The 26,493-nt window shown below is 42.6% G+C and overlaps 2 protein-coding genes across 9 annotated transcripts in view; one reads left to right on the forward strand and one right to left on the reverse strand.

The window, feature by feature from the left end:
• Window positions 1-13,312, forward strand: part of osbpl8 (oxysterol binding protein-like 8) — a 111,408-nt gene extending 98,096 nt beyond the window's left edge. For 5 of the 8 annotated variants that reach the window (XM_015955534.3, XM_054739534.2, XM_015955542.3 and 2 more), the window contains 15 exons: window positions 516-681; window positions 1,955-2,180; window positions 2,498-2,682; window positions 3,078-3,159; window positions 3,253-3,351; window positions 3,942-4,038; window positions 4,112-4,210; window positions 6,468-6,565; window positions 8,096-8,185; window positions 8,364-8,500; window positions 8,637-8,822; window positions 9,475-9,628; window positions 12,585-12,696; window positions 12,886-12,997; window positions 13,086-13,312. In XM_015955534.3, coding sequence (XP_015811020.3) covers window positions 516-681; window positions 1,955-2,180; window positions 2,498-2,682; window positions 3,078-3,159; window positions 3,253-3,351; window positions 3,942-4,038; window positions 4,112-4,210; window positions 6,468-6,565; window positions 8,096-8,185; window positions 8,364-8,500; window positions 8,637-8,822; window positions 9,475-9,628; window positions 12,585-12,696; window positions 12,886-12,997; window positions 13,086-13,215 — 1,973 coding nt within the window. In that variant the 3' untranslated portion in view covers window positions 13,216-13,312. The remainder of the gene's footprint in view (window positions 1-515; window positions 682-1,954; window positions 2,181-2,497; window positions 2,683-3,077; window positions 3,160-3,252; window positions 3,352-3,941; window positions 4,039-4,111; window positions 4,211-6,467; window positions 6,566-8,095; window positions 8,186-8,363; window positions 8,501-8,636; window positions 8,823-9,474; window positions 9,629-12,584; window positions 12,697-12,885; window positions 12,998-13,085) is intronic. The other 3 variants (XM_054739531.2, XM_054739536.2, XM_054739532.2) reach the window with 2 other exon arrangements.
• A 6,495-nt stretch (window positions 13,313-19,807) lies between these two features.
• On the reverse strand, window positions 19,808-21,754 carry LOC107383078 (E3 ubiquitin-protein ligase TRIM39). The gene has a single exon (XM_015955506.3). The coding sequence runs from the start codon at window positions 21,589-21,591 to the stop codon at window positions 19,972-19,974; it is 1,620 nt and encodes a 539-aa protein (XP_015810992.3). The 5' UTR covers window positions 21,592-21,754; the 3' UTR covers window positions 19,808-19,971.
• Window positions 21,755-26,493: the final 4,739 nt, after the last annotated feature.

The following is a 26,493-nucleotide window of genomic DNA, read 5'->3' on the forward strand; positions in this document are numbered from 1 at the left end:
TCAGCGTACCACACGGTGATTGAGATCTGATCTCCTGACTCTGTGAATTCTCTGTCCATGGTGCTGAAATGTACAATAAATGATAATTGACCCGCACTTGTATAGCGCCTCTCAGAGTAAGGACTCCAAAGCGCTTTACACTACAGTGTATCATTCATCCATTCACACACACATTCACACACTGATGGTGATGAGCTACAATGTAGCCACAGCTGCCCTGAGGCGCACTGACAGAGGTGATCTCCTGACTCAGAGAATTCTCTGTCCATGGTGCTGAATCTTCAGATCTGATCTCCTGACTCTGTGAACTTTCTGTCCATGGTGCTGTAACATCCAGTAAAATTAGATATCATTTACATATTTTTTTCTATCACAGAGTCTTTTCTTTTCAAACATTTAAAAAGTTTTATTCTGGAAAATATCTGGAAAAAGTTCTAATTCTCTTGCAAAGTAACTAATGAAATGTTCGGATGTGAAAGGATGTTTTCTGTGGATTATTAAAATGGTTTCTTCAGGCCGGTGCTGGATGGACGCCTTGGAGCTGGCCCTGAAGTGTTCCAGCCTGCTGAAGAGGACCATGATTCGTGAGGGGAAGGAGGACATGAGTACTGTCTCTGCTGGTGGAGAACACTCCATTAACTTCTACAGCCTCCTCAGAGCTCACAATCTGCATGGTTTTCAGTGAGTAGAGTTAAGTTTGTACTGTAGCTTCAGGTAGTCTCCACTGGAGGGATGATTTTTTATAAGAAACCCTACTAAAAATACATTAATTCCAAACAATTTGCATTTTCCTAAGCATACACCTAAACATTTACTTTTTTTAATATGTTTATTCCTGATATGTCAGTTCTATGTAATTTTATTTTCCCCTACGCTCTTACGCTGTTGTCCCTCTATCTTTGCTTGTACATATATTGTTTGCACATACATTCTAGATCCTTCTAAATTAGTTTGTGTATAATGTTGTGGTCTATGGGGCAGCTCAGGGTTACATTTCACTGGAAGTTGTACTTGTATGATAGAGCATGTGGCAAATAACCCTTTTGAACCTTGAATCTTCCATTTCCAGTCTGATACAGCGCTTTTTAAATGTTTTAATTTTTTTGTCTTAATTAAAAATAAGCAATATCTTTAAATGTGTTCAGTAGGAATGTTTGTTTTGTAAACTGCCTTTAGATGACTTGTGCAATGAATTGGTGCTATATAGATAAAGTGAACTGAATTAAATATGAGGGTGTTTTCCTTTCTCTGAGATTAAAAACGTTGCTTTTGTTTGTTTCTGCTCTGGTCTGAGCTGCAGGTTGGATCAGGAAACTTGACTTATGATGGGAGGTGTTGCTGTTTCACATTCAGCAGCCATTTCTTATGGATGGTTGTTGGGAATGCTGGATGAGTGGATTAGACTGCAGTCTACTGGAACAGAGTGGAATAAGCATGCCTGAGAATTGTTGTTTTTATTTGAAAACGTTGGTAAAAATCCTAGTTTATGCTTTTGTTTCCGTCTCGTAAGAGAGTGGAGCTGTAAAAGTAGAGGTTCCTGTTGCCTGTTAGAGCACCAAGCTGAGGCTTCGTAGATCAGGGCGCTAGTGTGCTACTCCCTTTCATCTTGTCAGATGTTTTCAGATGGGTTTCTGTGTTACTTTTAGGAACAATTCTCATCTCACTTGTTGTAGATAACTTTTCTAACAGCTTCAGTTTGGATAAATACATTTTATTTCCGGCCAGATCGACAAGCTAACAGCTAGCCACACTGTGGCAAGTTGTGAAGTTGATTTCTTATATATAAAATGTTCATGTGGAGGCTTTACTTGTTTCACCATTTTAAACTTTTATAGTGTATTTTATAATAAACTTTAAGACATTTTAGATGCATCTTTAAATCACACCAAATGATTGATGATTGTACTTTGTAGACTTCTGCTCATCTGTTACAGAATCTGTCTGCTTCCTTCAGGTTTAGCGACGGTGACCACTTGAAGGATGTGGACTTGTACTCAGACAAATCCGACAGGGAAGGAGAACCAGACCACGAGGAATCCGACCCAGAGAATCTGGAGAAGAGCGAGGAGAGCGACAGCGATACGTCTGAGCGCCAGGAAGACTCGTACCTCGATCTGGACCCCAATGAACATCTGTGTGAAACGTCCTACGTGGAGCAGTCCCACGAGGAGTTAGGGGAGGTATGGAACGCTCATCATCCATCAATGCAACGTATAAACGTAGCAGGTTCTTCTTCTGTGGCTCTTCATGCATTAACATGACGGTCTGTGTGGTTTGGTGTGTGTGGGCATCTCCAAAAGAGTGTGATAATGAGTCGACAAGCATGAACGTGTTAATGGCTGTCAGTTCACTCATGAAACCTGGCAAAGAACCAGCCTAAGGAAGTCTGCTGCTACTTCCTGTGTGAATGATTGTGTGGAGATGGAGTTTGGCTGCAACTCAAGCTACATCCAACAAGAACTCCCTCATCTCTTCTGTGTCACGTCTGCGTCTTCAGGCGGGCGAGGCCGCTCAGACAGAAACGGTCTCGGAGGAGAATAAATCTCTCATTTGGACTCTGCTGAAGCAAGTTCGACCTGGAATGGATCTGTCCAAGGTTGTGCTGCCCACCTTCATCCTGGAGCCCAGGTCCTTCCTGGACAAGCTATCTGACTACTACTACCATGCAGACTTCCTGTCAGAGTAAGACCTGTCTGCTTTAGACCAACATCTGTTTTCATTCACTACAGGAACACTTTGACAATTATTCACCGTCATCTTGACAGAAACTCAGCTAAAACTCTGTGATAGCCTGTTGTGATCACACATTCCAGCTATTAGACCTCACAGACAAAAGCTGTTCTTTTCCTTTTTCTTTATGTAATCAACTGAATTCCCTGGAAATGGTAACAGATTAAACACCAATGTATCAGTTATTATTTTACACATATTTAATATCTAAACGAACATCAGATAATCTGATCAGTGAGTCATGGTGTTTGTTTTGCCTGAAGATTAGATGATGGGATGATTCTTGATGAAATCAGGACCCCTGATCTCTCTTTGAACAACTCCCTGGTTGGTTAATTCTCTCTCAGAGCTGCAGTTGAAGAAAACGCCTACAACCGGATGAAAAAGGTGGTGAAGTGGTACATTTCTGGATTTTACAAAAAGCCAAAGGTCAGTTTAGCTCACTTCCTTGGGTTGTTCTTAGGTGGTTTTATGTTTTGCGTAAAGTTCTCCTAAATCATTCTGATGGTTGTTAATCCACAGGGATTAAAGAAGCCCTATAATCCTATCATTGGAGAGACGTTCCGCTGTGTGTGGCTCCACGGGAAGACCAACAGCAAGACGTTTTACATTGCAGAGCAGGTAATTGCAGCGAAGCTCCTGAAAGGAGTCTGAGTGTGTTTTTGTAACGAACACATGCCAGCTGCTTACAGCAGCGCTATAGAGAGCCTAAACAATTTAGAGTTAGGGGGAGAGGTCATTTTGTCAAAACAACTCTGAAAAGTTAGTTTAGCAGATTTAAGACATACAAGAATAAATGATATTAATTTAGTTTTGTGTCTTTGTGAGCTACAAAATCAAACCTTTCAATATTAAAGTCTTAAATGTACCTGGAAAAAATGTCTTTTGAGATTGTTAAATCATGTATTTGCAAGGAAACTGGCAAAAATTACGATTTTAAGTGGAAATTTAAATGAAAATTTACAAAAATCTTGTACAAGTAGCAAAAAAAGTTTGACTGATGGCAGTCACAGTATTGTGGAAATCATAACTTATTGGATTTTTTCATATATATATATATAAATATATATATGCTGTATATATACATATATATATATATATATATATATATATATATATATATATATATATATATATATATATATATATATATATATATATGCTGTATTTATGCTGTCAGGGTGATGATGACATAACTCACCTCTCTTCAGGTTTCTCATCATCCACCAGTGTCGGCCTTCTACGTCAGCAACAGAAAGGATGGGTTCTGCCTCAGTGGCAGCATCCTCGCCAAGTCAAAGTTTTATGGTAAAGAAATAAAACATCTACATTCATCAGGAAGGTTCACGATCTTTGTCAGCTGAAAAAAGACTGTCTTTAGGAAACTCCCTGTCTGCCATACTGGATGGAGAAGCTCGCCTCACTTTTCTGAACCGAGGGGAGGACTATGTGATGAACATGCCCTACGCTCACTGTAAAGGTCAGAGTTCACCCCTTTTTCCTCTCCTGCTGCTGCTGTGTTACTGGAGACCTTATAAGGAGCTGTCCTAATCTTAGACTTGGTAGAAAAATTGTGAAGAAATAAAATATTTGTACTTGATTTGTAACTTTAGTTACATTTCAGGAACCGAACCTCTCTCCAGGGCCTGCTGTAGGGTCTTCTTGGGAATCTGAACCAGAATCCCTTCTATTTCCACCTTAGGAACACTTTTTAGAAATGTATTATTTATGCCTCGTTTTCTCATATACTGAGTTAATGTTTTTAAAGGGGTGGTTCAGTGAAAAAACATTTTTTTTCATTATTATTTCCAATTACAATCGGTCACTGTGAGTTTGTCATGCAGGCTGAACATGAAAATAGTCTCCTACACCTATCTCCTGCATTAGCTTCTGATAGAAAATAGGTGGTGAAACTCTAGGATTTGAAAAGCCACACAGCTCTATGGCACGGTGTCGCTTAACATTGATGGACTCACCCATCTTGACATGTGATGGGCTGTTGTTGGTTTAGCGTCCAGAAAAGGAGAACGTCTCGGCTAATAGAAGCTAACTGTTAGCATTAGCAACTTCACCACACAGCAAAAACCAGACCTTTTCATTGGGGAAACTAAACAACTACGCAAGAGCATGGCACAACACAGCAGAGCCACCTCTTCAGGTCAAGACTCTGCAGTCCACCTACACCTGAAGGACAAGGGACACACTTTTGAAGATGACAAAGTACACATTCTGGACAAAGAAGATTTAGAAGAAGAAGGTTTAGAGAGGACTAAAGGAAACCAGCTATGTCAAAAGTGAAATGCCTACATTAAATAGGGGAGGTGGACACAAGTAGGTCACACCGTCAAATCAAAATCAAATCAAATCAACTTTATTTATATAGCACTTTTCATACCAAAAATGCAACTCAAAGTGCTTCACAGATTAAAATGGCCCCATAGATCCCACATTCCCATCCCAGCCCCCCTCCCCAATTATAAAACAATTAAAAATTACAGTTCCCCTCCCGCACCCACCTTCCAAAGTGGACATACAATCACCCGCACACTCGTCCATGCACACACACACACACACACACACACGCACACACACACACTCGTGAACACCAGAGGAAACAATAGGCTGAGTTCAGATGGGTCAGGTAATGAACGACACATCATCAGCGGAGCCATCTGCCCTGGCAGCAACAGATCCACGGCAGCAGCCAAGACACCGGCCCATGACGCCCAGTGGCGTACGGCAGAAACCCCCACCAGTGCCCGGGCACTACCCGGGGAGCGCCCTGGCCGCCGCCCCTGACCACCGGCCCCAAGGCAGAGGGCTCCGCAGGGGAAACACTGGAGGATTTAAGATATATAACATATAAAATAATAAAAGCTAATAATGATAAAAAGTAACTGATAAAAAGTGATTATAAAGATAGTAAAAGAAAACATAATCATGTAGAAACACTAAGATGTAGATAAAATGATAAAAATAATAAAAGAGATAAATATGTATTTATAGATAAATAGTAATCAGTTAAAAGCTAAGCTAAAAAGGTGGGTCTTGAGCCTATTCTTAAAAGCCTGGATGTTTCCTTCGGACCTGAGGTCCTCCGGCAGCCCGTTCCAAAGGCGAGGGCCGTAATACTTGAAGGACGCCTCGCCGTGGGTGTGAGTCTTAACTTTAGGGATAACTAGGAGACGGCTGCCAGAGGAGCGCAGAGACCGCGAGGGTTTATACAGTAAAAGCAGTTCTGAAAGATAAGAAGGCCCAAGACCATTAAGACACTTAAAAACCATTAAAATAACCTTAAAATCAATCCTGAAACATACGGGGAGCCAGTGCAGTGATTTTAAAACCGGAGTGATGTGCTCCCGCTTCCTGGTCTTCATCAGGACACGTGCTGCTGAGTTTTGTAAAAGTTGTAAACCTGAGATGCTTTTTTTGGGAAGACCAGAAAGCAGGGCATTGCAGTAATCAATTCTACTGGTCCTGCATCTAATCAATATGACTCCCACACAATAGAGGCTAACAACTCATTGGGGGTAAGGAGGAGGGGTATTCATAGGTATTTTCTGCTCGTTAAACATTAGACAGCTACAGTTTATAAGGTTGCCCCTGCCTATTTCTAATCAGAATTGACAAAGCTTCTCGGATGAGAAGTGAAACGTCTTCAAGAAACCAAAGAAGTCCAGTTGACTTCATTAGAACCCCTTTGGATTGTTGACTGACATTAGTGTTTTACCCATCAGGTATACTTTATGGGACCATGACCCTGGAGCTGGGGGGGCAGATCACTATAGCCTGCGAGAAAACAGGCTACAGTTCTCAGCTGGAGTTCAAACTGAAGGTATGGCTGTGTTTTTATCTCCAGGTCAGGGAAACCTAATAGCCAGTTAGGGGTGGAGTCCGAGTACATCAGCTTTAACACTTCTGACATGTGAAAACTTTGGAGTTATTTCACCTATTTACTGAATGTCTCACTTTCCCAACAACCCCACCATTCCTCTCCTCTGCCCTTCTTCAAAAACCCATTTCTAACTCATCATCACCTCCTTAATCACTCTATGAACTAGCGACAGGTATGACTAGAATAACACAAACATCCAAAATGCAGAATGTGTTCTGCTGGCATTAGTTACCAAGTTTAAATCCAATTAACATCCAAACCAACTTTGCCCAGTGTGAAAAAGGAATTGACCCCTAACCCTAATAACCAGCTGTCACACAGTTGGAGGCAAAAGCTGAACAAGTTTCCAGCACCACTGTGGAGGGGGTTCGTCCCATTGTTCTGTACCGAGTAGTTTAGATTCAGCCACATTGGAGGGTTTTCCAGCATAAATGACCTGTTTGAGGTCAAAGGTCTGACATTCTCTTCTAGGTTATTCTACTAGTGATTCATTGTTCCGTATGTTATAAAGCAGCCTCAGACCATCACACCTCCACCACCATGTCTGACTGTTGTGTTATTATTAGACCGGATGGAACGAAACACACCTTCCAGCAGGTTCCAGTTTTGTCTTGTCAGTCTGCTGAATATTTTCACTGAGATCAAGATGCTTTCTGGCAAATGTGAGATGGGCCTTTGTGGGGCTTTTGTTTTTAGTTTCTTTGGTGCAGAGCCTGAGGTTTTCCTTTTTGAGATCTTTTATCTGACTTCATCAGTTACAGCAAGTGGTCCAAAGCAGCCTCAGACCATCACACTACCACCACCATGTCTGACTGTTGGTGTTGATATTGCTGGTGTCCGATACGTTCTGTTGTAGTGACTTATTTATTCTACGGGTCTGGTGATGATCGGGACCACCTATGACTGGCCAAACTGAACTCGGCTTTCTAAATACTGTGGTTGGTCACAGTTAATTCATGATTTACTGAATATGCCAGTTTTCTTTTCACATAGAGCCAGGTTGGTTTGGATATTTTTTCCTTAATAATAAGTTAAATCATACATTTAAAACTGGTTTTTGTATTCATCCTGCTTATCCTTATTTCCTTCTAAATTTTGTTAGCTGATCTGAAACATGTAAAAAAAAAACAGAAGAAAAGTGCAAATCTGAATTTGTATTTGTCTTCATTTTTATATCTGCTGTTTTCATTTGGCTTTCAAACGTCGAAAATCTGGGCTTAACTGAAACAAACATTACATTTTAGCTTATAACAGACATAAAAATTTGATTATGTCATTTTTCTTTAACAGCAGAGCGTAATCTATGCTATACATTTCTCCCTCTTTTCCTTCCTTTGATCTAATACGTCCTCACCCATGTTTTTTTTCCTTTCCTTTCCTTTTTGTCTCTTGTCCTCCTGTGAATGTCTTTTTTGTCCCATGTCCCCTTCCTTACCCTTTTCTTCCGGCTTCTCTCTCTCTCTCCTTTAGCCATTCCTGGGCAGCAGTGACTGCGTCAATCAGATCTCTGGGAAGATCAAGCTGGGAAAAGAGGTTTTGGCCACTCTAGAGGGGCATTGGGTAGGACCTATTCCTCTCATTATTACACAACAATCTTGGCCTCACTTCTGTTCTTGTATCCTGGATGAGCCCCCATGTTGTTTTGTTCCCATTTAGCTCAGATGCTAACTTATTTGTGTGTGTGTTTTTTAGAGGGTGGAGTTGCATTCATCTGACATTTAACCTTTTTTTCTTACAGGACAGTGAAATCTTCATCAATGACAAGAAGACTGGACAGGTGGACACCTTTTGGAACCCCACCCCGGAGCTGAGACAGGATCGGCTGATTCGCTGTACTGTCCCACCTGAGGAGCAGGGGGAGTTTGAGTCAGAAAGGTGATCCTCAGTTATTCTAAGTAAAGAACAAATGGCCCCTTTTATTCTGAAAGCAGCAGAAGCTTTTAAACACATTTTATCAGGTGTTTGATAGCCAATAAGGATACTAATTTTGACTTCTTGTTCTTTTCGCCAGACTGTGGCAGCATGTGACACGAGCCATCAACAACAAAGATCAGACCGAGGCCACCAATGAGAAGTTTGTTCTGGAGGAGGCTCAGAGGAAGGCAGCTCGCGAGCGCAAAGCCAAATGTGAGGACTGGGTGTCCGCCTTGTTCGAACAAGACCCCGTGACGGGAGAGTGGCACTACAGATATGCAGAGTAAGCATGATGTGCTGGTCCAGATGAAGGAAACTGGACTGTGAGCGTTGGTCAACTATTAAATAGGGTCAGGACTAAATCTACTGATGCTTTAATGCTCAACCGAGGAGCTTTATCAGTTCAAATGAAAAGTGTGGATTACTAAACTTTAGAAGTAACTTCTATAATACAACCTAGTTGCTGACCAATCCCTCGGTGCTGCCTCCTGAGGGTCGTTTGGGCCTTTGGTTGTTCCTGATAGAAATGCTTCAGTCACAAAGTGGGAATTGTTGTCTGTCTGGAGATCAGATTCAAAATGTTGTGCAATTGCTGGAGTATGTCCTATAAAAAATCTAATGGATAGAAGAAAACTTGATGGTAAAATTTACATTTTATAATGAATCTCTCATAGTTGCAATGACAGAAGTTGTGTTTTTGTCATTCCCAAAAACCATATTTACATATTAGATGTGACATTATTGGATTAAAAGTTGCACACAGACCGCCATCTACTGGTAGCTCCCTGTAACTGCAGAAATTTTGTCAAACAGTATTACACATAATCCATGAAGCTTTTTTGCAAATATCCAAATTAATCATTGACCAGGCCTGAGAATAGGATTTCTGTTTGTAAACAAGTCTTGTGAATATTTTAAGTTTCCTGTCTCCTCAGCACAAGGCCGTGGGATCCACTCAATGACCTGATCCAATTTGAGAAAGATGGCTGCATCCAGACCAAGGTCCGACACCGCACCCCTATGGTACGTTCTGGCAGTCTTATTAGTCTGAGTAACCAGGGCCAGCGGAGGGACAATTGCATTTGCCAGGTAGGTTGTTCCGACCAAAAGCCGTGCCTTAAAACCAACGCATGCCGCCGCTTCAGCCATCTTCCACACATCACCTCATGCGCCGTCTCCATCGTCGCTTCCTTCCTTTGAGTCATCACCGTCGCTCTTTTTTTCTCCTTTCTGTTACCTTTTTTGTTCTGGCACTAGCTGTTCTCTCCCACTGGAATTGGGCTCTATGTCAGTCTGCATGGTTTTGGAGAACTTGGTGTTCATTCTAGAGTAGAAAACTCCACGTTTCACCCAATCATGTGTGTGAAATCAGCAGTAAATAGAGCCTAAATTATTTATCCTGTGCTATGAACGAGGGATATTCTGGTCCACATTTAATATCCGAGTTGATCAAGGTTCCACGTGTCAGTGGTGATTAAAGGCACAGAAACTATTAGAGATAATAATCTACTTGTTCTGCTGGTAATCTGACATCTTCTGTGCACGGTAAAAGTGAAACTGATGTGGAGGTTTTAATCTTACCTTTTGAGCGCTTGACTGGATACTTCTGAGGTGTAATAAGTCACTGTAGGTCTAAAGAGGTGTATTTACTTCTTAGGTGTGTTCTTGCTGTGTCTTTGTAAATCCATGCTTTCGTTCTTTTTTTAAACACAGAAACAATTTTGTTTACCTGTTTGTAGCTACGGTTTCGCCGACAGCTGCCGGCTTCTTCAGGCTGACGCTAATGGTGGCGCGTCACTTCCTTCTCCGTTTATCTGACGCGCCACCATCAGCGTCAGCCTGAAGAAGCCGGCAGCTGTCGGCGAAACCGTAGCTACAAACAGGTAAACAAAACTGTTTCTGTGTTTAAAAAAGAACGAAAGCATGGAGGTGAATTTACTGCTCGGAGTCCAGGAGAGAACAGCTTCAACGTTTCAGCCTTTTCACTGCCGCAAACCCTTCAGCTGCACCATGGCTTCCTCGCTCGTCATCTCTTCGTTTCTGTGTTTTGTCTGCTAATAAACTCAGAACAGTCTTTTGTTCCTTCTGGAGCCATCAGTTGATTGTGTGTCTTTGCATGTGTCTCGCCCCACGAGTTGGCCTGAAAAGATGGTTTTGGTTCGTCAGCCCAAACCCCGCTACACAGCAGCTGTCTCGTTGAAAGAATTATTTAGTAATTATACTAAAGTAATACCTGAACCTATATTTGATGTGATTTAAAAGAAAAACTACATCTAACTATTAGAGTTGTCTACTCTCATTAACGGAAACAAAATTACAAATATTAAAATAAAATGAAAATTACATTAAATTAAATAAAACATTTGTCAACTTTCCTATAAAAAAGAAAGAAAACAAAACATTTTTAAATTAATATCATGTGTCTATAAATAATAACAAAAAGGTCTAAGGCAGGGGTGCCAAACATGCGGCCCGCGGGCCGGATCAGGCCCGCACACAGTTTAAATCCGGCCCGCGAGATGATTGTGTAGACCTTATTTTCAGACTTTACAATGTAAAGTCTGAAAATAAGCTTTCATTTTTCAGTTAAACTGCTGGTGAAAGCTAAATGATGTCAGGTATCAGGAGTTAAAGACAAGCGTGAAACTGATATAGCCATGTGATCTGTGACTCAGTTATTTGAATCACTGAGGAATAGTCTGGGTTTTTTGTTTTGTGTTTCACATTTTCAAATACACTTCAGGTGTTTTATTATTAATAGTGATGTTGTGCTTAAACTATTTTGGATACACTGTGCTCAGGCTCCAGTTTTGTCTTATGTTGATTCGTATTAAAACAAATAAAACAATCTGAAGCAGTTTTTAATTTATACATACTTTAATTTTACTGGTCTGGCCCATTTGGGACTAGATTTTCCTCAATGTGGCCCCTGAGCAAAACTGAGTTTGACACCCCTGGTCTAAGGTGAAGATGATAAAATTCTAAAAGTGCGAGGAGCCAGTGCCCACATATGTGGACACAGGGCCCTAGGAGGTTAAATTAAAGTATCTGTAGTATACAGCTGTGGCCAAAGCTTTAGAGAATGACTCCGGAGTTAATCATCCAGTTTGTCTGGTGGTATTTTACCAACTCCTGAAGAGCAATCAGATAAACTACTATTTATTTACAACGTCCCTCTTTGTCCTGGAAATGAATCAATCTCCCAAAAAGTTCTTTCAAAAAGGAATAAAAGAAGCATCTTGTCTCTAAAACACACATCAGGGACATACTGATACTCTGATTGGTAGCTGCGGTCTGGAGAAAGTCGTTTTCTTAGACTTTTTGGGGATTTGGGGAAAACAAGTGAGGAGAAGGAAAAAGTTCTCTCTCCCTTCAGTGCTGTTTCATGTCAGCGGTAAAAACAACCTCCACGAGGCACTCCTCCCAAACCTGAAAGAACAATTTGGTGATGAACAATGATTTTTCCAGCCCAATGGAGCACCGGGCCATCATCCAGAAGAGGTGGACAGAACAAGAACTCTCATATCTGGATAGACTCTAAACAATGATGTCCTGGAATCAGCCAGGATCAGTCAGAGGTTATCGACATCATACCAGGGCGAGCCGTAGAGGTCTAGAACAACAAGGACCAACTGCTCATGTTGTCAATAAAACCTTTTAAAATGATGAAATACTTTGGATTAAAAGGTCCAAAACCCAGAAGCAGCTGCATTTGTGCCAACACTTGTGCCATTCTCTAGACTCTTGACCACATCTGGATATCAACACTATGAACTAAAATAAGCAGCTATATAAAGGACTCCCTCGTTTACTCCACTGAATAGTGAACAGCTCTTGGCAGGATGGCTCCTTTTGGACTAAATGTGTTTTCTTGTTGCCTTAGCTGACCAGAGTTTTATTCTTTGTTTTTTAATTAATGTTTTTGTTTAATTTAATTGGCCGTGCATGAAGCCTGCTAGTCCTGTTTATTGTTGCTTGTGTTCACGTGTGTGTGTGTGTGTGTGTGTGTGTGCGTGCGTGCGTGCGCGTGTGTGTGTGTTTCCAGCTCCAACAGGTGTCGGTGCCAAAGAGGAAACACAAGAGCGACAAGCCCAAGAGTCCAGAGAGCGGCTGTTCTTCTCCTGAACCCGACCACCAAGACTCATCCGGCAGTGAAAGTGAGCCACACTCCGTCCCACTCACACGTAAACACGGACCAGGCCACAGCTGCTTTCCCCTGCAGTCACTTGCTGCTGGTATTTGTGTTTGTTGGAAATGTTGCTGATCAGCAGCACCTCTGGAGGCAGCACAGGAGGCCTTAGACCTTCACACACAGCTTTTCACATCAGTGATGTTGTTGTATTTAGTTCCAGGACATAAAAGCAAACACAACAGTCGTCTGAGGAAAAAGGGAGCAGACCTCAGTGAACTTCAAAGTGCCATAGAATCAATAAAGCAGACGCAGGAGGAGATTAACAGGTGAGGAGGGCTGTTGACCACTCTGTGTTACTAGTACGTTGTGGTGACACACATGTTAACTGTTACATGTGATATCTGTGCGTCGTAGGACCGTCGTGACGCTGCGAAGCCGCACCGTCAGCCGAGCAGAGTCCAGCTCCTTCCTCCAGCAGCGGGACTTTGTCATCATCATTTTCCTCATTGTCCTTCAGGTCTTCATTAACTATGTTTTCAAGTAGCAGCCATGCTCGCTCTAACTCCCTCGCACACACACACACACACACACACACACACACACACACACACACACACACACACACACACACACACGCGCCCTGAAGACTTTAAAAACACAAACTGTGACCTCCAGCTCCCTCTTCTGACCTTATTAAATCCACTCACTCGTGTCCTAAAAAGCAGAAGCTCCATGTGAAGAGACTCCTTTTGTTTTGTTTTTTTATATAAAATCGTATTTATTTGTAAGCAGCTCGTTCCAAATCTCCACGGAGATCCACAGCTTTCAAAGAACAGAGGAGCAGTAGCAGGACGTTGCTGGAGGGAAGGATTTGGTGTGAAGATCTCTCGACTGCCACTCGGGAGCTCATGAGTTTGCCTTGGTGTCTGAGGCAGAAACAGCAGGCATTTTTTAGCTGGGATGTTTTTGTGGTTTGTTTTCCTCTGATGGAGCGATGCTACTCTCTCCATTCACACTTCACCTCAGATGACAGGGAACTTTGTGACACCAGGAACACAACTCGGATTGTAAGGAACCTTTCATTTTCATGCTTTTAAAAAAGAAAAAAAGAGCAAGTCGTTTGTCATTTCCGAGCGTCTCCTTTGTGACTACAGGTCTGTTTGGAACCAAAGGGAGAGAAAACAAGACTTTTATTTTTGTATGATCAGATTCGAAGATATCTGGATTCCACACGTCGGAATGAACGGAGGACACAAACTGGCGGCTGAAGCTCGATTTCCTGTTGTATAATAAAATTCCAGCTTCTGCTCACAAAGTCACCGTTAAGATGACGTGTTTGACACTGTGTGCTGTAGCTAGCGTGGGTAGAACCGTAGCGCTCTGTACAGATTCTCATTTGAAGGCATAAATGCGCTGAAACGAGGGTTTCTGTTGCTCGTGTATCGAATCAGCCTGTGGTTAGGATGAGGGTCCAAAAGTTGCTATTAACAAAATGTTTTATTTTGGTGAGATTGTTACTTTTCCTCCGGTTTAAAGATTAAAGTCAGAATATTTTGAGACTCCAGAACCCGACCCTTGGTTCCCGTATTTTGTTCTTGTTGTAAACAAAAAAAAAAAACCACATCAAGATTCTATAGCAGAACTCAAATAAAATCCTTCAATCCTTCAAAATAAGAGTTTCAAACACACTTTATATACAAAATAATTCAGCAAAGATTGATTGATTGCATCTGTGAGCTAAAACAACTTATTTATCAGTAAAAGCTAATATTCCGGGAATATTTTGACTTTAATCTTAAAACTAGGAAGCATCTTGTTTTTCATGTCTAAGTGACCCGAATACACCCTCGTCCAAAGGGATAGTTCAGATCTATTTGGAGTGGGTTTAGGACTAGCTGTTAGCTCATCGATCCGATCAGAACTAGTTTGTTTCTCCAAGCTGAGGCTGTTCAAAGAGCTATCTGCTGAAGATAAGTTGTTGGTAGTTTCCTACTGTTTGACGAAGACGTCTGAACTATCCCTTAGCTAACCGTTTCTGTTTGATTGGATGTGTTTTATAATTATTTCTGCCCCAAGTGAGACGAAAACATGATTCAGCTCTCCGGAATCTCTCCACAGGCGTTCAAATCAAGCACTGCCGAACGGACAGCACAAAGTCCAAAAAACTAATTCTGGTCATAAGTAATCTTCAGCTATTACTATAAAAAATGGTTGAGAACTTCAGCCCTCCTTTACACTGCCTGACTTACAGTCACACCCAGAGCATCATCCACCTCCTGCAGTGCATTTCAGTCTCAAATCTAACCTATGTAGAGTAGAATAGACACTTCTTGTAAGAGTTTGTAGAAATGTAGTTATTTTCTAACTGTCATTCCAAATGTACACACGTACCAGCCAAACTGTGTGTAGAGTCGAAGTCGGCCCGGTTTGGTGCATTAGAGCTCATCCAGAGCAGCACACGGCACCTCAACACACTTCTACAAAATGAGTTGTTATCTGAACACTGATGTTGTCTTCGCCTTGTCGACGTTTACATATCCGTTTGCCTCCGCCGTCAGCAGACTGTTGAAAACTGTGTGATTACGATGCAGGTGTGAAGGAAAGGCAGGTCCGAGTGGTTCTGTACGTCCTCATTGCCTCAGCCGCTCATCTTATAGAAATACAGATGTTAGAATGTAGAGAATTAAGTTTAAACCAGTGCCTTGTAGAATCAGACCGGGGGAGGAGGAGACGGAGGAGGGAGAAGGTCAGGAGCGATGAAGGGGGTGGGGAGGGTGGACGGTGATCCAGGACTCTGTCTGTAGTTGACCTTTAGCATGGACGTGCCATATGAAGCCTTAGAAACGACTCTGCAGGTCTCCACCCCGCCCAGCTCCTGCCTCCTGAAGCGTCGCCATAGTAACATGTTCCTGAATGCTGATTCCTGCCACGGGGAGAGAGAGGGAGAGCCTTCCTCTGCGCCGTCCTGGTCTCGCTCTCTCTTCATCTGAACACACCAAACCTAGAGGGAAGTGAATATCTCTGCTGTTCGCTGTCGTCTGTGAAGTGTTTTATTTATTCCTCTTTTGTACGTGGGTTTGTGTCCAACACGTCTGATCTTCAGCTCCTCGTTTTAGATCACTCCTCTGTCTTATTTAATGTTTTTTTCATCATTGGTTTTAAATTCACACACACACACACACACACACACACACACACACACACACACACACACACACACACACACACACACACTTGTTTTTACTCAACTGTTACTTGACATCATTCACAAGGGACTGCCACAAACTGGTGCACACACACACACACACAACCTGTATCCTGTTGAAATAACTGAATATACTAATAATTACTGTATCGCCATGACAACTTTAACTTCCTGTAAGTTTATGGTTCCATGTAACACAAAATAAAAAACTAAGGGTTTTCTGTGCCTCTTTGTATTTTGTACGAAGACGAAGTATAAAATGTGTTTTTAAAGAACAGAATTTCCGAGCCTCAGCACGACTGAAACCACGCTTTTATTCCCACTGACTTAACAAAAGTGATAGAAACTTACTTACCAGTCGATCAACATTCCAACCCTCACCTATGGTCTCGAGCTTTGGGTAGTGACCACTGCAAATTGTACATTTTTGTAACAAAGCATAACTGTCAATAGAGGGCAGTATAGAGCCATTACTGAATTAGTTTCTTTTGTGTGAGCCACAAACCTGTACCTACCTGTCCTTCTGTGACCTTCAGCAATGAGCTCATTACATTTACCTCCAACCTCACCTGACCCCTCTAACCTGGCATCATTTAAAGTTTCTAATGATAGAAACCCAACAGACAATCTTGCATCTAGGAGCGTTGCAGAACCAAACAGGCGTGTGATTCTAGATCAAACATGGTCATTTCTATAATGCAGAATTCACTTCAGACTTTACTGAACAGGAATAATAAATGATCACACAGTAGAAAGTTGTATAAATTATTGTTGATGTTGCTTAATGGAAGTGGTGTGATTGTGTCAGTGTTCTTAGCAAAGCTCATTTACACTTCTGTGACAGGACCTGACAGCTGGCTGCTTTCATTAAGGCGGCAACAGGTGTGGTAAACAGCTTTAATGTGCTAAAACAACAAATGTTGAAATAAAAATCATTTAACTACAGGGAGTGCATAATTATTAGGCAAGTTGTATTTTTGAGGAATAATTTTATTACTGAACAACAACCATGTTCTCAATGAACCCAAAAAACTCATTAATATCAAAGCTGAAAGTTTTTGGAAGTTGTTTAGTTTGTAGTTTTAGCTATTTTAGGGGGATATCTGTGTGCAGGTGACTATTACTGTGCATAATTATTAGGCAACTTAACAAAAAACAAATATATACCAATTTCAATTATTTATTTTTACCAGTGAAACCAATATAACATCTCCACATTCACAAATATACATTTCTGACATTCAAAAACAATACAAAAACAAATCAGCGACCAATATAGCCACATTTCTTTGCGAGGACACTCAAAAGCCTGCCATCCATGGATTCTGTCAGTGTTTTGATCTGTTCACCATCAACATTGCGTGCAGCAGCAACCACAGCCTCCCAGACACTGTTCAGAGAGGTGTACTGTTTTCCCTCCTTGTAAATCTCACATTTGATGATGGACCACAGGTTCTCAATGGAGTTCAGATCAGGTGAACAAGGAGGCTATGTCATTAGTTTTTCTTCTTTTATACCCTTTCTTGCCAGCCACGCTGTGGAGTACTTGGACGCGTGTGATGGAGCATTGTCCTGCAGGAAAATCATGTTTTTCTTGAAGGATGCAGACTTCTTCCTGTACCACTGCTTGAAGAAGGCGTCTTCCAGAAACTGGCAGTAGGACTGGGAGTTGAGCTTGACTCCATCCTCAACCCGAAAAGGCCCCACAAGCTCATCTTTGATGATACCAGCCCAAACCAGTACTCCACCTCCCCCTTGCTGGCGTCTGAGTCGGACTGGAGCTCTCTGCCCTTTACCAATCCAGCCATGGGCCCATCCATCTGGCCCATCAAGACTCACTCTCATTTCATCAGTCCATAAAACCTTAGAAAAATCAGTCTTGAGATATTTCTTGGCCCAGTCTTGACGTTTCAGCTTGTGTGTCTTGTTCAGTGATGGTCGTCTTTCAGCCTTTCTTACCTTGGCCATGTCTCTGAGTATTGCACACCTTGTGCTTTTGGGCACTCCAGTGATGTTGCAGCTCTGAAATATGGCCAAACTGGTGGCAAGTGGCATCTTGGCAGCTGCACGCTTGACTTTTCTCAGTTCATGGGCAGTTATTTTGCGCCTTGGTTTGTCCACACGCTTCTTGCGACCCTGTTGACTATTTTGAATGAAACGCTTGATTGTTTGATGATCACGCTTCAGAAGCTTTGCAATTTTAAGACTGCTGCATCCCTCTGCAAGATATCTCACTATTTTTGACTTTTCTGAGCCTGTCAAGTCCTTCTTTTGACCCATTTTGCCAAAGGAAAGGAAGTTGCCTAATAATTATGCACACCTGATATAGGGTGTTGATGTCATTAGACCACACCCATTCTCATTACACAGATGCACATCACCTAATATGCTTAATTGGTAGTAGGCTTTCGAGCATATACAGCTTGGAGTAAGACAACATGCATGAAGAGGATGATGTGGACAAAATACTCATTTGCCTAATAATTCTGCACTCCCTGTAGTTTAATGGGGGGTGGGGAGGGGGTTCTCGAAAAATTCGGTTTCTCAAATTTGTTGCAAGTGTATTGGATGCATATTGATTTATTATTTTTGATTATCTGTCACTGTGAGGTTTTCATGCTGGCTGAACATGAAAATAGTCTTTTACACCTATCTCCTGCATTAGCTTCTAATAGAAAATAGACGGTGAAACTCTAGGACATGAAAACCCTGACAGATCTTTGTCACAATGCCAATTTCATGGACTCGCCCAGCTTGACTCACGACGGGAAAGACTGTTGTTGTTTTAGGGCAGCAGTAGCTCAACAGGGTGAGTGGTTTGTCCAGGAATCGGAAGGTTGCAGGTTCGATCCCGGCTCCAGACAGAAAATTCTGCTGTTGTGTCCTTGGGCAAGACACTTAACCCACCTTGCCTGCTGGTGGTGGTCAGAGGGACCGGTGGCGCCTGTGCTCAGCAGCCTCGCCTCTGTCAGTGCTCCCCAGGGCAGCTGTGGCTACACCGTGTGAATGTGTGTGTGAATGGATGAATGATACACTGTGGTGTAAAGCGCTTTGGAGTCCTTACTCTGAGAGGCGCTAAACAAGTGTGGGTCATTTATCATTTAACATCCAGGAAACCTCAGAGAATGTCCTAACTAGTAGAAGCTAACTGTTAGCATTGGCAACTCCACCACACAGCAGAACTCCTCCAAGCTTGTGGTTTTTGTGGAGATAAAACATCAATGTTGTAGCACAAACGGAGTCAGTGGTAGAGTCGCATTGCTGTTAGGGTGGCACTCCAAGTTGATTAGCTAACAATTTCCCTGACTCCTGAGCCCCCCATGAAAGTTTTCTAGGGGCGCCCCTGGGTACTGAACAGACTTTTCTGTAGTCTCAATTTCTCCAAGATAAAAACACATTCAGATCACGAGCTCCAAAACTACACAGTTATGTAACCTAAGTTATTATTAACTATCATTAAGCTTGTTATTCAGGCTAATGCCTCTTCAGCAGGATCATGCTTTCCTCCAAACACGCATGTTTAATGCAGGATCTTAGTACCACAGGTTGTAATGCCAACTGTACTTTATTTTTTAGGAGATTTTTCCTCTATTATAACTGCGCAGAGCTGAAAAAGCTGAATAATAATAATAATAATAATAATAATATCTGTTTCAAAGCCTATTTAGATACTTTTTAATTGTTAGATGAAATAATGTGAACTTTTTAAGAAGACAGATTTTAACAGAAGCTATTCGGCTCAAAGGGTGAAACTTATTTATTTAATTAGACAGTATGACTGAGGTTTGGTTTATAGCTTCTGCAGTGAAATAAAAGTGAAAGTGAGAATAACGAGGTGGTTCCCTTTCCTGTGCCATCTTATTCAGTAGGCTGTTCGAATAAAGGAAAGCTGAAAAGCTGATGTTTGAACCACTCACAGTGAGCCAGAGCACCCCTGGCTTACCATAACTTTTGTCAAGGACATTGACAAAATGTCCTCTCTGTCCCTCTCAGGTAACAACTACACATCTGATACCAGTCCCTTCCCTCGCCATGCTCTTGATTCATAGCCAGGGGCTTCTTGGTGCAGTTTGGAGCAGGAAGGCGAGCGTCGGTCTAAAGCTCCTGACGGATGGGAGAGATGATCAGAGGGGCTGAGTTTTTCCCACCTTCTCTTGGACAGGGACTGAAGTACGGGTAGAGTTTCTCTGTAAACTTACAGCCAGTGAAGGTGTAAATGGGGAGTGCAGCATCTGCATCGTAGAAGCAAACCAGACCTACATCATAATCCACAAACACCCCCACCTTCTGGGGCTTCAACGTCACAAACAGAGGAACCGACGGGCCACAGAGGGCTCTGTAGAGCCCGTTTCTCAACCACACAGCCCAGTAACCGTTCTCAGGACAAATGGTGTTCTCGCCCTTCCTGCTGATGGAGCCCCGGACCACTCCTAGTTCCCACTTAGTTTTCCCTTCGACCTGAACTTCATAGTAAAACCTCCCAGAAGAGAAGCTCTGCTCCCCCAGAATGCCAAGGAAGGACAATCTCTCTGGGGTGTCTGGGAGATCCTGTTCAACATCTCCACAGCCGACTATTTTCCCGTCATCAGACACGTGGAGATATGGATTAGCTGTAGCTCGATCCAGAGTCACATCCACAGCGTGCAGCCGCATCCAAGACAGTTCCACATCTGCACTCAGCTTCTTCATCTGTTTACTGAGTGTCTCCAGCTCCACTGCAGTTTTCCTCACGGTCCCATCACAGGAGGAGGCAACACGGACATCTGTCCAGTCAGTGCTGACCTTCAACGATGGGAAGTTTTGTAGGAGCAACAAGTGGTTCTCCGTTTGTGAGAGCTGCTTGAACTGATCGCTCATCTCCACCAGCTCAGAGATCTCCTCTTCCAGCTTCGTAAGACAACCTTCAGCCTGCTCCTCGGTCATCTTCTGCTTCTGCTCAACCACCTCAAGGAGCTGATTCCGAATCTTCTGAGAGGATTTGATCAAAGCGGCACATCTTTTGATGACGACTGCGGTCATTTGCTCTGATTCCTCCTTACTGAGCTTCACCGACTGTTTGATCTGCTCCATCTTTAGGAGTCTCTCCTGGATCATCTGCTGAAGCTGAGCTCCTGTTCTCTCCAGATCTTTCTTCTTCCCTTTGTACTCTTGGATCAGAGGGACAACATGATGTTTCTTGTGACTGGACGCAGCACAGGTCTGACACATGAACATCTTATCCATCTTACAGAACATCTCCAGAGGTTTCCCATGCCTCTCACACACCACCTCCTCCAGGTTCTGCCCTGGCTGGGTCAGTTTGTGACTCCTCAGGCATGTGATTCTCTTATGAGGCTCCAGGTGAGTCTCACAGTAGGAGGTCAGACAGTCCCAACAGGACTTCACTGCCTTCTTTCTTCTCTCAGTGCAGACATCACACAGGACTTGGTCTGGGACCACTAATGTTCTCCTTGAGTAGCTCCTGGCTTCGCTTTGAGCTGAAGACCTGAAACTTGCAGCCGCCTCAGACATGGAGGTGTTGATCCTCAGTGCTGGTCTGATGGCAAACAGCTCCTTACACGTGGGACACTGCTGCTGATCGCTAATCCAGCGCTTTGTGATGCAGGACTTGCAGAAATTGTGTCCACATGGGATGGTAACTGGATCAGTGAAGATATCTAGACAGATGGAGCACAGAAACGGATCCTCAGACTCAGAACACCAGGCTGTTGCCATGACCTCCCAATAAAGCGCAGCTCCACAAATACACCTACACACAGAAAAAGTTGGAGTCTGGATTCGATTTGATTTCCTCGCCGTTTTTGAGCTTTGAGTCAGCAGGATGTGTCTGTTTCATCACAGAGCCACCGAGACTTATCCTAAGGAATGTGATAACAGCTTTGTTTATCTCTCAGAGCTCCACCCCTGCATATTTCCCCTCCTGCAGGACTGCGGTGTCTTATAACAGGTTATGTGTTTATTTAACCTGGTAAAATGTGGAATGAGGAATTCTGCAATGGCATGAATTCAACGGGATGTAGCTCTGCTAACACCTGTCTGGCTTCAGCTAAGAGGTCACAGAGAACTGGTTCTGTTGGCATGGGTCTCTCTCTCTCTCTCTCTCTCTCTCTCTCTCTCTCTCTCTCTCTCTCTCTCTCTCTCTCTCTCTCTCTCTCTCTCTCTCTCTCTCTCTCTCTGAGGGGGTTCAGCTTCTCAAGGATGCAAGTGAGGACATGTCCTGTCCTCCTGGTTCTCTATGCAGTCTCACAGCCATGTTGTAAACGTCCATCCAGAAACTCATTTTGATCAGGATTTGAACTAATAACATGAACAAATGCTCACACATCCTCACACATACATACATACATCCCATTTACAGCACTGAGTGTGCTAATGGATCATGTGACTCTCTCAGATGACATCATTTTTGGACTCTTAACCATCGGCAATGAACTGGTGCAAAAGAAGCTACCTTCAGATGAAGACCAGCAGGAACAAGCTTTGATTCTAAGGCAACCGGTAAACTGGACTAGCTTCACATGACAAGAATTTTGTATTTTCTGCAAATTTTTGAAACAAAAGACCACACACACACGTGAAAAAAAATCATCAGAATACAGTTTTGGTCCAACAAGGTGTGCTGTGCAGCAACTCAGCCAAAACTACACACAAAACCATTTCTCTGATAAAATTCCTCCTTCAGACAGGAAATCTTGCTAGATAAAATGTGACTTTGAAGTAAACAAACAAGGAGGAGCAGGAGACATCTTTTCATCACCCCACTTTCTGATTTGTTGAAGTTAAAGTCCCATCAGTCATCACACACTGGTGAAATTCATCTCCACATCTGACCCATCCCCATCCCTATGGGGAGCTGTGAGCTGCACTCAGGAATTTTTTGGCACCAACCCCTTTAAAGCAGAGAGTCAAGCAGGGATGCATTCATTTCTTAAGTCTTTGGCTTGACCCGACCGAGATTTAGGGTGGTGGTGGTGGTGGTGGTGGTGGTGGTGGTGGGGGGGGTGTCCTACATTGATCAAAATGTCCGGTTTTTCATCCAGGAGCAGGGATCGAGTTATGGGGGGGTAGATAGCTGTCAGGGAAAGATCGAGTTTCTACCTGTATTACAATATTTCTCAGCGTAGGGGGATTCTGTTGAGCGGAGAGGACGCAGACCGCTGATCGTTGGTGCGCCCGCTGCATCCGGCACACGAAACATTCTCAAGGTGGCGCAACAAAACCTTATTATTAACACATGATAATTCATATCTGTTTAAATCCCCTGGTACTGTTTTTAATCATTCCTGATGCGCTCGGCTCATCGTGTGCTGCAGTGATTTCACCTCACTGATGCAGCATCGAAAAGCTCACTCTGCTTTGCGGTCAGGAGATCCCTTTGATCTGCGTAGTTCAAAAGTAACTGATGAGATGAAAAAGTAAGAATCCAGGCAGCAGTTTTTCTGGAGAGTTTAGAGGAGATGCAGGAAGATGAGAGACAGACGGGACAGGAAAATAGTTCAATAAAAACAAGAAAACTAAACAAAGTGTTGAAAAGTAAAATGCAGGTAGATTTATCTCCACTACACATTTTTACCTGTATAAAACAATAAGTTACACACATGTAATATTTATACATTTAATACAATTCAGATCACCTTCAAAATTTAGACACATCCATGGCCGTTTCAAGGCATTCTGGGGGCCAAGGCAAAACAGAACACCCCCCACCCCTATAACTGGGCTCCCCAGAAGCCTCTGTGTAATTCCTACCCTGTTCAGGAGTGTTAGTTATACAGTTTTTATTTATAAAAAAAACAAACTCCTCAGAAATTACTGACGCGTTCTAATATTGTCCAACAAAAAACAAAATTGTCTGACATGCCGTCTCATCTGCTTCTTTTCTAAACTCACAAAAATCTGTCAGTAACAAAACCATTTGAAAGCCACTATTTGTGGATTCTCTGAAAGTTTCCATGGAGTCCATGACAAACGTTTTTTTCATTGATCCTATCGTCTAATCTCACAGCTGAAACAAGCTTCCTTAATAATCTGTGCACAGGAAGCTTACCGATGCAGTAAAACAAAAGGTATAACAATTTCTTATTAATATAACGTTGTTGCAGCAATAAAGCGGCAGAAAAGTTAGATTTTGCAATAAATATGCAATATATTTACATATGAATTGTTTTAGAGCCATTTTGTTGGCAGAATCTGATATTAATTTTAGCTCTTCACCCGTGGAAAAAATGGGTCGTAACGTGGTTTGTGTGGCATTGCCATAGTGTGACGTCATCGGCACAAATCTCCTGTCCTCTTTTTTGGAAATGGAAATATGGTCACCCTAGATTTAGCAGCATAGCTGCTGTGAAACATCTCACCACTCACCACCAGTGGCTGTCAGTTAGCTCCTGCTCCAACAACGTTCAAATGTAAACAGTTTAGATGGAGGAAGATGAGCAGTGAGCCTCCCCGGATGTGTGTGTTATGTCACCTGAACCCTGTTTTTAGGCTTAAATGGGTTAACACACAAATAATGAGGTAATCTGCAGTGTTTGCAGTGTTGGCGAGGCTTGCTGGATGCTGGCTCAGCGCTGTGTTTATCCCCCCTGCGGTATCGACACAGTAGAAAGGAACTGCTGCAGCAAGCCGCTCTCATTCACAGCCGGATTAGTGGAACGATTAGCTGTTATTTGACTGTCTCCCTTTTTAACCATGACTGTCCCAACATCACGGACATGAACATGTGTATTCCGCCGACCTCCAGAGCGGGGCTGTCCAGGGGACTGGCATTGGTTTTCTCCTCCACTTCTGGGCTAAAGGAAGAACAAAATGTTACATTTTACAAAATAAAATAATAACTCTTTACTTAATTTGAGTTGACTGAAGCCCCGAGCTGGAACAGAGACACCCTGCCTCTGTCCCTCTCTCTCCCGTCATTTGAATGCATGCCTGATATGATGACTTTTTCCCTCTTGTCCAGGATGGCACAGCTACAGCTACATTTAGAAGGAGGGATTGCTGTGGGGAATCCCTACAAGTGCAGCTGCTCTCTGTCTCTGCCTCTTCTCTGTGAAGAGGAAACATACCGACATGCAAATATTAAAGACAACAACATATTCACAATGTTTATTCCCCTTTAGTGGTTTGTTTCAAGCCTTCAAAGTGAAAAAGATTGTGGCCATAACAAAGAAAATGACTCTGCATCCATCACTCCTCTTTTTTTCCCCCAACAAACCCCTGATCCTGCCTCTGGTTTCCTTCGTTTAGCTGATCTGTGCTAAAGTTGTCCTGAATGAGACCAACAACAGCAGCGCGGCCCTCTCAGATTTCACCTCCACAGCTTTTCATCAAAAGTGGACCAGCACATTCTTTTCTCAGCTTGAGGATCTTTGATCTGATAGATTCACAGAAGAAGACCTTTTTGGAGAGCTGTGTGTTTATTGGTCATCAAATTCAACCAGTTGATGACTTGACGTTCCTTGTGTGTGCCACACGTCTGAAGCCCTAATCTGTTGGTCCACCTCTCGCCACATTACTGTCACCCATTAACAAGACACCAAATAATGCAAGTTACAAACACCCTGAACACATATTTGATACTTCTGGTAGTTTGCAACTGAGAAAACATAATGCAGAACATTTTTTAAAAGAAAATGCTGTAATTGGTTTTCTAGCAAAGCAACACTTCTGACCTATTGCTGCTGCACACGCCGCGGATGAGGCTCAAATCGCGGGGTGAACGAGCATTTGTCCATGCTGCCCCAAAGCTATGGAACTCATTGCCCATTGGAGTTCGGCAGGCTCCATCTCTGGCGGTTTTTAAATCTCGTTTAAAGACCCACTTTTACACTTTGGCTTTTAGACAGTGACTCGTTTTAGTGTTTTATTGTGTCATTGTTTTAATGTGTTCTTATTATTCATGTTTTCTCTGCTTTTAATTGAGATTTTATCCTTAGTTTTAGCTCCTTGTAATGGGTGTGTTTTGTTTTAGCCTGTGCAGCACTTTGGGCAGCTCCCATGCTGCATTTTAAATGTGCTATATAAATAAACTATGCTATGCTATGCTATGCTATGCTACACTTTGAAGCTGTATCAGTAGTGATGAACATCTGAATTGACTTGTGTTGAACCTACCTACTAACCCAGACCCATAAGAACGGGTCAAAGCATCTCTGTTTTCCTCTATTGCTCAAATGTAAAACTGAAATATGTGTTTGAAGGTAATCAGTTGAATCGCAGAGGTCTTCATTGGCATTAAAATAACTTAATCAGCCAACAAACAGTTCCACTGAAGTCTAGTACCAAAACTGTCTAAGATGATTCATAAAGAAAGGGACCGAATCATCCTCCGAGAGGAATTCATTTGATGATGAAAAATGCTTTCATCAGAGTAAAGGCTAGAGTCTGAACTAAAGCCCTGAGCCAAGGTCCAAAATTTACCTCATGTTAACCTGAGTGAGTCAGTCCTAAAAAGGCAGGTGGACAAACAAAAACTACCCAATTCTGACAACCTTCATAACGAGCTACCATGAGTTTGGGTTTGGACCAGAAGTTGACTGATAGCATGTCAGGGTGAATTGCAGAGATCTAGAAAAACAAGGCCAGCACAACAAAAATGGACTCTTTGCATAAACTTAA

Source organism: Nothobranchius furzeri, chromosome 1 (assembly GCF_043380555.1).
Source record: "Nothobranchius furzeri strain GRZ-AD chromosome 1, NfurGRZ-RIMD1, whole genome shotgun sequence".
NCBI classification, from domain to species: Eukaryota; Metazoa; Chordata; class Actinopteri; order Cyprinodontiformes; family Nothobranchiidae; genus Nothobranchius; species Nothobranchius furzeri.